General features: G+C 38.2%; 1 protein-coding gene across 1 annotated transcript in view; it reads left to right on the top strand.

The window, feature by feature from the left end:
- Positions 1 to 2135: 2135 nt before the first annotated feature.
- Positions 2136 to 11639, top strand: part of rpf1 (ribosome production factor 1 homolog) — a 23464-nt gene continuing 13960 nt past the window's right edge. The window contains exons 1-4 of the mRNA XM_028811543.2: positions 2136 to 2441; positions 2661 to 2717; positions 3247 to 3327; positions 10946 to 11041. Of these exons, the coding sequence (XP_028667376.1) occupies positions 2184 to 2441; positions 2661 to 2717; positions 3247 to 3327; positions 10946 to 11041 (492 nt within the window). The 5' untranslated portion in view covers positions 2136 to 2183. The remainder of the gene's footprint in view (positions 2442 to 2660; positions 2718 to 3246; positions 3328 to 10945; positions 11042 to 11639) is intronic.

The following is an 11639-nucleotide window of genomic DNA, read 5'->3' as shown; positions in this document are numbered from 1 at the left end:
TCTTTTACCTCCTGTAAGTGAACATGAAATAGAACTTTCTTAACTATCTCTGTATAACAGAGTGTTAATTATGCCAGTTAAGAAATAGTCTCACTACTAGCACAGACTGTTAGATTAGTTTCTAAACAGAGTATTGGCATACAGTTCCCTGACTGTGCTTAATATTCTATGTGTAATATGACTGTATAACCAAACAAAGAAAAATGAAACAAGATAAATTAGCCTTAAACTGAACTTTCTTTAAACAAGAACTTTTCTCTTCTTTGTAATATGAAATTTTTCTCTGTTTTTGTGTGAACTGTTTGCATTGAATTTTACTAAAACTTTTAAAGAGAAGATATATGGATTGTGGATTTATTTGAAAACGTGCCACACTATTGTCTGAACTGTTCTATGACGCAAGATAAAAGCTGCAGAACTTTGGTCATTTTGGACAAATGCAGCTACAGAAAGGATCAGAATATTTTCTATATCCACTGTAATTACATTGGAGATCCCTAATTTAAGTAACTAAGAAAAATGAAGCACAGAAAAACAGGAATCAATATAGGGAAATAAGAAATTGTGTTGTGCTATGCAACTCAGTGAACAATAAGGATTTAAGGTGTTAAATATTAATTTATCAAATGTAATTTTTAAACTTAAAAGGGGAAAAATGACAGACAAAAATGAGACTATAATTTATAAAGCAATTTTTGAGATGATGGATGACATACATTTCTTACAAATTTCAATCTGGATGTCGACAAGATACCAGTTTAACTATTTAACTTAAATAAACAGGCACTAAAGACTTAGAAATAATCAGAAAACAAATAACTATTGTCAATTGTTAGCATAATATGTGGCATTTTGTTGACAAGGCTGTTATTTAATGAAAACAGTCAACTCTGTAACTGTTTCAAATTCCTTTGAAAATATGGGAAACCTGCTACACTCTTAAAAATAAAGCCAAAGTAGTTCTCCTGAGCGATACCATTAAAGATTTCTGTTTTTGTGCACATATTAGGAACTTACAGTATTTAAAGCCCAAAGAATGAATCTCATAAGCAGAGAATCTGCCCCAGAATGAAATAGATCACTGTCAAGCAATGGCTCTGCAAGGAATCACCCAATCCAGTAAAGGGCCATTAAAGAACTGCCATTTTTAGGAGTGCACCACTAAATATTTACTATTTGATACATCTAGTAGAGGCCATATTAAGCTTTAAAAGTGCAATGTAAATATTAAATATTATTACACAAGACAGATTTTGATTGTGGTCCTGATAATAGTGGTTTGTCGTACTGTAATCAGTGCATGCTCCCAAACAACTGATAATAAACGTGACCAAAAATATACTGTATATATAGAAGTATATATGGAACTATATAAGTATTTATGAATTTTTTATACAAAATTAGAAATACATTTTGACTCACCTGTTAAAGAAATGAGCACATTTAAAATTTTCTCACTTAATATTTCCAGTTAAAATGTAATTAAGAATTTAATAGCAGTTTTACAAATGTATTCACACACATTTTTTGTGGAATGACATGGAGATATTTTTAGTTAGAAAAACAAAATGTAACGATAAAAATAAGAATACTTTCTGTATTGCTAACAATGTAAAGGAAACTAATTGCATTTTTGGATAACAGGGAGAGCTCATTTTTATGTAATATAAAATTAGAAATAATTGTCTCGATGCTTTATATTAAGAAAAAGGCAAAACATACTTTTATGTTCGGAGACATCTGGAATATATTTTTAATGCATGTGAACAAGTGACTTTCCAGTTTTATTTACTTATTTTTGGTTATTTTAATTTAGTACTGCTATTTTTGGATTTTAGTATCGCTATTATTTTTACTCGAGTAAGTAGGTTTAAAACAGGTGGAAAAGCACTACGTTTTAAATTATTGCATGTTTTCACTTGGAATTCCAACAATTCCTTCTTACTTTGTTACAACTACTAATCTCTGTTGGTTTTTCCGTGCACTTTTAATTCAAGGAAACGTTTCAAAGCAGCTACTGTATTGTACCACTTCATCGCCGACTCCTTTGTTTGCCTGCTCAGGCTGCAATGTGTCCTCCTCGTCGCGCGTCGGCGGAAGAGATGCCGCTGTGAAATGTGACCCGGATGTAGAAATGTCCGTTGAGGCGCCCTGCGGCAGATCCACGTGAGTGCTCAGTGGACATGGTAGCTAGTGACAACGAGGAGATGGACTTTGCGGAACCGCAGGTAAAAGGTAAACGGAAAAAGAAGGATAATAAGGCTGAATCTGCGAAGAAACATCTCAAAGAAAAGGATGCCGAGATGGAGAAATTACAGCCGACTTCAAACGGAGATAACAACACGGAATCTTGTTTTCCTCCAACGTTTAGCGTTTCGGACATTAAAAATAAACAACGCAGACACTTCATGTTTATGAAACTAAAGCAACAGAAGAAGAAGGTGAGAAGATATAACAAGGGTTTCGGATCTGTCAGTGCTTACCGCCTTTAATGGGAAAGAAACGAAACTTAATCTTGCATACGAATCGCCAGTGGTATAGTCCACTGTAGGGTTTCATGCTTTACAGAATAGCATCTGCCAAGCAGTCCTTCGTGATTTGGAGCCAAAGCCTGCTAGTAAAAGCTATTTGCTAATATCTCATCTTTCTTTATATGTTAGGAAAAAAGTGATTTGAAGAAGAAAAGGAAAAGAGAGCGAGAAGCACTGGGCGACAAGGTATTATGCTTATTTGCTTTAAAATATCCGTTTGCTTTTTTTTGCAGAAATTAAATGAAATCAGTGTATCTTTTGAGGTAGCAGCTATCAAAAGCGAACTTGCATGTAGGGCTACACAGTCTAATTGATTGCCATTTGCATTTTAGATATATGGTTATGATCTAAAGTATCATGTTACTAAATATTTGTTCACTTAGTGCAGGGGCAAGTTCAGTGAGCAATTTCATACCAACCTTGCCAAGACTGCCTGTGCAGTATTGCTTCTAACTGACTGCCAGAATGTCTTGGCTAAAAGAAAATTAATGATCAAAGTACCCTCTTACAAGCAGAAAATGTAAGTAACTTGGAAGAGTGTAAAATCTGAAGTAGCACTGTATTTTTTATGTTTTGTAGCCTTGTTCGTTTTGTCACTTTTGACAAACTGCCTCAATGAATAGTACCTTTGTATTCCTTGTCAAGTCTAGTTTTTATTAACATTAAGCACATTTTGAATAAGTTTCTTTAATCACACTCTTTTTTTGATTTTAAGGCACCTCCAAAGCCGATTCCAAAAACTATTGAAAACCAGAGAGTTTATGATGAAACCGTAGTCGATCCAGAGGATGAAGAGGTGAGATTTTCCTTTTGTAAATCTCAATTATTGTTTGTAACATTCAAATTTATGTGCATGGTTCAGAAAGCTGAAGTCAAACCATCAGGAGGATGGAGTCAGGCACTGTCTTCAGCGATGCAATTCATTGTTGGGTAAAGTAGGGTAGAGGGTGGAAATTGTAATTGTTGTGTGTTAAGTATATTATATAAGAATATATCATTAGTAATTCAGTCTAAGCAGGATAGAGAGGCCGTACTCCACCAAAGATGAACTATCATTAGATACTGTAGGCATTCTGGCTGATCACCACCTTTAAAGAGCATGCTGAGTCATTGGTAGAGTTGTCATGATGTTTCCTGGGCCAAGCAAACAGGTTAGATTAGCAGAGGTTAAGATCAAGGACTTAACTACTGTTGTTTATACTGTATGTAGTTATTGATTATTGAAATAATAGTATTGATGATAGTTTTACCTTTCTTAAAGACCACCCATACACATTAAAGTATTCATCTGCTTACGTACTGCTTAAGTACTTCAAACAGAAGATATTGTACCATGGATTAACTTCCTATTAAAAGTTTTGACTGAATTCTGTTCACCAAGTGCTCTTATCAACATGCTACTACAAATGCCAGTGATTCCTGTGGAACTATTCAGTCCTTTAGTAATCTACATTCATACTAGTTGATGGATGCTTGCATTTAAAAGTTAAAAAACTCGGACAGTCTTTGCCCTGGGCTGTAACTTAAAACACAGCTCTCAACAAAATGTTGCCGAATGTCCAAAATCGCAGCAAACCTGTCGTTTTTCACATGTTCTGCACGGGTGTCTTTGTTGTCAAAGCACAAATGCCTCATGATAGTCTGATAGCGGTCATGGGACATTGTATCTTTGATTGTCAGCACAACAAATAGTTCTGATCAGGCATCAACCACAACATCAACTGTTGGTCATTGCTGACCTTGTGAAAAGAATGGAGATAAACGGCATCAGCTCAGAGAGGGAGAGGCAAGTTTGTTGTACCACTTGAATGTCACTGAGGGAATAAAACTGAATAATAAAAAGAAAAAGCGCTGACTTTTACAAGTAGCCAAAGTTTACACCGGGTGATACGGAATGAAATGTATGTTTTTATTATATTATAGTCATATTAATAGCAGCTTACTACTCAAAACGTGGAGTGCCCGGATTCATAACCAAAAGGTTTCGGGCTCAAGGCAGCAGTTCTTACTTCTGCACCATCCAAGAGTACATATTAGCTTTCTGTTGATTGACATTTGAGTTTGGGTTTTTAACACATTGATCGCAACATGTAAATTGAATGATTTTTTTTTTTTTTTACTTTGGTTAAATTTTTGAATAAAAGCACACGTGTGCATCTGATATTTGGACTAAAGTCTTCACACATTATACACTTCATGTCATTATTAGTATAACATGGAAAAAGTTTCTGCTTTAGGTTTGTGTTCAGTATTTCTTGCCTTGCATTTCCTTTCATCCTACACTTAAACAGATCGTTGTAGGCACAGAAAACACATGAAATACATGTGTTCCAAATAATGATATACAGTGGTGTGAAAAACTATTTGCCCCCTTCCTGATTTCTTATTCTTTTGCATGTTTGTCACACAAAATGTTTCTGATCATCAAACACATTTAACCATTAGTCAAATATAACACAAGTAAACACAAAATGCAGTTTTTAAATGATGGTTTTTATTATTTAGGGAGAAAAAAAATCCAAACCTACATGGCCCTGTGTGAAAAAGTAATTGCCCCCTTGTTAAAAAATAACCTAACTGTGGTGTATCACACCTGAGTTCAATTTCTGTAGCCACCCCCAGGCCTGATTACTGCCACACCTGTTTTAATCGAGAAATCACTTAAATAGGAGCTGCCTGACACAGAGAAGTAGACCAAAAGCACCTCAAAAGCTAGACATCATGCCAAGATCCAAAGAAATTCAGGAACAAATGAGAACAGAAGTAATTGAGATCTATCAGTCTGGTAAAGGTTATAAAGCCATTTCTAAAGCTTTGGGACTCCAGCGAACCACAGTGAGAGCCATTATCCACAAATGGCAAAAACATGGAACAGTGGTGAACCTTCCCAGGAGTGGCCGGCCGACCAAAATTACCCCAAGAGCGCAGAGAGGACTCATCCGAGAGGTCACAAAAGATCCCAGGACAACGTCTAAAGAACTGCAGGCCTCACTTGCCTCAATTAAGGTCAGTGTTCATGACTCCACCATAAGAAAGAGACTGGGCAAAAACGGCCTGCATGGCAGATTTCCAAGACGCAAACCACTGTTAAGCAAAAAGAACATTAGGGCTCGTCTCAATTTTGCTAAGAAACATCTCAATGATTGCCAAGACTTTTGGGAAAATACCTTGTGGACTGATGAGTCAAAAGTTGAACTTTTTGGAAGGCAAATGTCCCGTTACAATAGGCGTAAAAGGAACACAGCATTTCAGAAAAAGAACATCATACCAACAGTAAAATATGGTGGTGGTAGTGTGATGGTCTGGGGTTGTTTTGCTGCTTCAGGACCTGGAAGGCTTGCTGTGATAGATGGAACCATGAATTCTACTGTCTACCAAAAAATCCTGAAGGAAAATGTCCGGCCATCTGTTCGTCAACTCAAGCTGAAGCGATCTTGGGTGCTGCAACAGGACAATGACCCAAATCCACCTCTGAATGGCTGAAGAAAAACAAAATGAAGACTTTGGAGTGGCCTAGTCAAAGTCCTGACCTGAATCCAATTGAGATGCTATGGCATGACCTTAAAAAGGCGGTTCATGCAAGAAAACCCTCAAATAAAGCTGAATTACAACAATTTTGCAAAGATGAGTGGGCCAAAATTCCTCCAGAGCGCTGTAAAAGACTCATTGCAAGTTATCGCAAACACTTGATTGCAGTTATTGCTGCTAAGGGTGGCCCAACCAGTTATTAGGTTTGGGGGGCAATTACTTTTTCACACAGGGCCATGTAGGTTTGGATTTTTTTTTCTCCCTAAATAATAAAAACCACCATTTACAAACTGCATTTTGTGTTTACTTGTGTTATATTTGACTAATGGTTAAATGTGTTTGAGGATCAGAAACATTTTGTGTGACAAACATGCAAAAGAATAAGAAATCAGGAAGGGGGCAAATAGTTTTTCACACCACTGTATTATTTACCCCATACAACGCCAAGCACCTCACACGCAGATAAAGAGCCTTGAGCTGGGAGAACTTTTTGTCCGAGTTGTGCTGCGGCGGTGGGGGGATGGCTTAGCAGGGTTCTTGCTGCTTGTGCTGATAGACACATTTGCAAAACAAAAGACTCAGATGAGGAGAGGTGCGAAGGAATTTAAGGTGGCCCGGGATTCCGAGTTTTTTCGTTTGCTTCAGGGATTCCGTTGTTAAGGAGTCAAAAACTCTTTAAAGAATTCTTAAACTCGATGGGTATTCTGTCTTCACAGGAAGCACTGCCTGAATAATCAGATAAAACGCTCAGCCTACAAAGATATAGCTGGATATTGTTGGGCAGCCTTGCTTGGCTTTTATTGTCATCATTTTTTGTTGAAAAACGGCAACTGTAACTTGCACTTGTGGGTGTGTCCTCATAGTAAAAAAAAGACAAAATCATGTTTTCCATCTACTGAAAGATTAGTTCATCTCATCCTGGTTAGGAAAATTTCAATTGTACTACTAGGAATGAGGGCCAATAGTCAAAACCTATGAGCAATACACATTCTATTCTTGCTGTGGAACAGTAAATCATGTCTTTGTTCTTGCCTGAATGTTTAAGGAGTTCAGTTTACATGTGTTTTATGGCACTGGTTTACTTGTATATCTACGTAAACCATTATTTAAATGTGTTGCATATTGGTCAGGCATATAAATTAAGAATTTCATTGTACTCCTTACACATGATCATTTTACTGTTTTATGAGATGTGTTACAGTGGTATATGATTCTGGTATTACTTTTTTTTATTTAGCAAGAGATGTTTGTGTACCAGGCTTGTGTTCTGTCATTTTTCAGGATTTTCATTGACAATATACAGGTGCTGGTCATAAAATTAGAATATCATGACAAAGTTGATTTATTTCAGTAATTCCATTCAAAAAGTGAAACTTGTATATTAGATTCATTCGTTACACACAGACTGATGTATTTCAAATGTTCATTTCTTTTAATGTTGATGATTATAACTGACAACTAATGAAAGTCCCAAATTCAGTATCTCGGAAAATTAGAATATCAATTAAGACCAATGCAAAAAAAGGATTTTTAGAAATGTTGGCCAACTGAAAGGTATGAACATGAAAAGTATGAGCATGTACAGCACTCAATATTTAGTTGGGGCACCTTTGGCCTGGATTACTGCAGCAATGCGGCGTGGCATGGAGTCGATCAGTCTGTGGCACTGCTCAGGTGTTATGAGAGCCCATGTTGCTCTGATAGTGGCCTTCAGCTGTTCTGAATTGTTGGGTCTGGCGTATTGCATCTTCCTCTTCACAATACAGTAATCCCTCCTCTATCGTGGGGGTTGCGTTCCAGACCCCCCCGCGAAAGGTGAAAATCCACAAAGTAGAAACCATATGTTTATATGGTTATTTTTATATTGTCATGCTTGGGTCACAGATTTGCACAGAAACACAGGAGGTTGTAGAGAGACAGGAACTTTATTCAAACACTGCAAACAAACATTTGTCTCTTTTTCAAAAGTTTAAACTGTGCTCCATGACAAGACAGAGATGACAGTTCCGTCTCACAATTAAAAGAATGCAAACATATCTTCCTCTTCAAAGAAGTGCTCGTCAGGAGCAGATAATGTGAAAGAGATAGAGGGAAAAAAGCAAACAATCAGAATCAATATGTGCCCTTCGAGCTTTTAAGTATGTGAAGCACCACCGGACAACACAGCTGCTAGGAAGGGAGCAATATAAAGGTAGCCTTTCAGCATTTTTTTAGAGGAGCGTCCATATCGTCTAGTGGTGTGAACAACCCACCCCCCCACCCCCCCAGCTCACACCCCCTCCGTCAGGAGCACAGAATGTCAGAGAGAGTGAGAGAGAGAGAGACAGAGAAAAACAAACAATTAAAAATCAATACGTGCCATTCGAGCTTTTAAGTATGTGAAGCACCATGCAGGAAGCATATCGCTTGACAAAACAGCCGCATTTAAGCCCAGCAAGGAAGAGAGCAATGTGAAGGTAATCTTTCAGTGTTTTTTGAGAAGTGGCCGTATCTTCTAGGGGTGCAAACAGCCCCTGTGCTCACAATATATTTGAGGAGTTTTATTTAATACGTAATACATGCTCTGATTGGGTAGCTTCTCAGCCATCTGCCAGTAGCGTCCCTTGTATGAAATCAACTGGGCAAACCAACTGAGGAAGCATGTACCAGAAATTAAAAGACCCATTGTCCGCAGAAATCCGCGAACCAGCAAAAAATCTGCGATATATATTTAAATATGCTTACATATAAAATCTGGTATAGAGTGAAGCCGCGAAAGTCGAAGCGCGATATAGCGAGGGATTACTGTACCCCATAGATTTTCTATGGGGTTAAGGTCAGGTGAGTTTGCTGGCCAATCAAGAACAGAGATACCATGGTCCTTAAACCAGGTACTGGTAGCTTTGGCACTGTGTGCAGGTCCTGTTGGAAAATGAAATCTGCATCTCCATAAAGTTCGTCAGCAGCAAGAAGCATGAAGTGCTCTAAAACTTCCTGGTAGACGGCTGCGTTGACCTTGGACCTCAGAAAACACAATGGACCAACACCAGCAGATGACTTGGCACCCCAAACCATCACTGACTGTGGAAACTTTACACTGGATCTCAAGCAACGTGGATTCTGTGCCTCTCCTCTCTTCCTCCAGACTCTGGGACCTTGATTTCCAAAGGAAATGCAAAATTTACTTTCATCAGAGAACATAACTTTGGACCACTCCGCAGCAGTCCAAAGGCGAGACGCTTCTGACGCTGTCTCTTGTTCAAGAGTGGCTTGACATAAGGAATGCGACAGCTGAAACCCATGTCTTGCATACGTCTGTGCGTGGTGGTTCTTGAAGCACTGACTCCAGCTGCAGTCCTCTCTTTGTGAATCTCCCCCACATTTTTGAATGGGTTTTGTTTCACAATCCTCTCCAGGGTGCGGTTATCCCTATTGCTTGTACACTTTTTTCTACCACATCTTGTCCTTCCCTTCGCCTCTGTATTAATGTGCTTAGACACAGAGCTCTGTGAACAGCCAGCCTCTTTAGCAATGACCTTTTGTGTCTTGCCCTCCTTGTGCAAGGTGTCAGTGGTCGTCTTTTGGACAACTGTCAAGTCAGCAGTCTTCCCCATGATTGTGTAGCCTACAGAACTAGACTGAGAGACCATTTAAAGGCTTTTGCAGGTGTTTTGCGTTAATTAGCTGATTAGAGTGTGGCACCAGGTGTCTTCAATATTGAACCTTTTCACAATATTCTAATTTTCCGAGATACTGAATTTGGGACTTTCATTAGTTGTCAGTTATAATCATCAAAATTAAAAGAAATAAACATTTGATTAAACATCAGTCTGTGTGTAATGAATGAATCTAATACAGTGATCCCTCGCTATATCGCGCTTCGCCTTTCGCAGCTTCACTCTTATCGCGGAATTTTATATGTAAGCATATTTAAATATATATCGCTGATTTTTTGCTGGTTCGCGGATTTCTGAGGACAATGGGTCTTTTAATTTCTGGTATATGCTTCCTCAGTTGGTTTGCCCAGTTGATTTCATACAAGGGACGCTATTGGCAGATGGCTGAGAAGCTACCCAACTTACTTTCTCTCTCTCTTGCGCTGACTTTCTCTGATCCTGACGTAGGGGGTGTGAGCAGGGGGGCTGTTCGCACACCTAGACGATACGGATGCTCGTCTGAAAATGCTGAAAGATTATCTTCACGTTGCTACCTTCTGTGTGCAGCTGCTTCGTGAAGCGATATGCTGCACGGTGCTTCGCATACTTAAAAGCTCAAAGGGCACATATTGATTTTTGACTTTGTTTTTCTCTGTCTCTCTCTCTCTCCCTGCTCCTGACGGAGGGGGTGTGAGCTGCCGCCTTCAACAGCTTTGTACCGGCGGTGCTTCGCATACTTAAAAGCTAAACAGCCCTATTGATTTGTTTGCTTTCCTCTCTCTCCTGATGCGCACTCCTTTGAAGAGGAAGATATGTTTGCATTCTTTTAATTGTGAGACAGAACTGTCATCTCTGTCTTGTCATGGAGCACAGTTTAAACTTTTGAAAAAGAGACAAATGTTTGTTTGCAGTGTTTGAATAACGTTCCTGTCTCTCTACAACCTCCTGTGTTTCTGCGCAAATCTGTGACCCAAGCATGACAATATAAAAATAACCATATAAACATATGGTTTCTACTTCGCGGATCTTCTTATTTCGCGGGTGGCTCTGCAACGCAACCCCCGCGATGGAGGAGGGATTACTGTATACAAGTTTCACTTTTTGAATGGAATTACTGAAATAAATCAACTTTGTCATGATATTCTAATTTTATGACCAGCACCTGTATAAAGATTTAGCAGTGGTAATTCCATGTTTTTTCTATGTAGATATGAACCCAATATCAATCTTAACTTTTTTTTTTTTTTACAGGTTGCTTTAGATGAAGGGACAGATGAATTTTCATCTTATTTTAACCGTCTTACAAACCCCAAGATCTTAATTACAACATCAGACAGACCCAGAGGGGTAAGTCTTAAAGAAAAGAGAGGCATTATATGTATGTTACATATATATTTGTGAGTATTTAGTGTCTGTAGCTAAGGTTTGGAAGAGAGATTTATTTGCATTCTATTTTTATTTCCTTTGAGTAATAATGACCATTTTTAAGTGTCTCTCAGTTTTTATCTGAGGCTTGCAAATTTGTATTATTTGTTTTTTAAATCGGCTAACAAACTATAAAGTGATATCTTTATCATATGGATTTTAATAATTTGCTGTCATCAGTGGGACTACCGGACTACCTTGTAACTTTAACATTTTGTGGTTCTTTGCATATATTTGACTTTGAATATTGTTCTCTAAAGCAAAGAAGCACACTTCTGTCCTGGGTTTAGCAAACATTAGGTGATCAGTTTTCTTTTTAAAATCTCTTCCCCCTCCCAAAACCCCCATGCTTTTTGGTCGATATCGGATTTTAAGCTAAGTTGTGAGGATGCATGGGGCTGACAGACTGTTAAATGTACACGTGAGAGCAAAGGTGATAGATTCCAGTAGGGTTACCTGATTTGTGTGACGGTTGATTGTAGCTTGAATGTGTTTTACATGCAGTTAATTACTTCTGTTA

This window comes from Erpetoichthys calabaricus, chromosome 10, assembly GCF_900747795.2.
Source record: "Erpetoichthys calabaricus chromosome 10, fErpCal1.3, whole genome shotgun sequence".
Lineage (NCBI taxonomy): Eukaryota > Metazoa > Chordata > Cladistia > Polypteriformes > Polypteridae > Erpetoichthys > Erpetoichthys calabaricus.
Note: the sequence above shows the minus strand (reverse complement) of the source record. Positions and strands in the feature narration are given on the sequence as shown.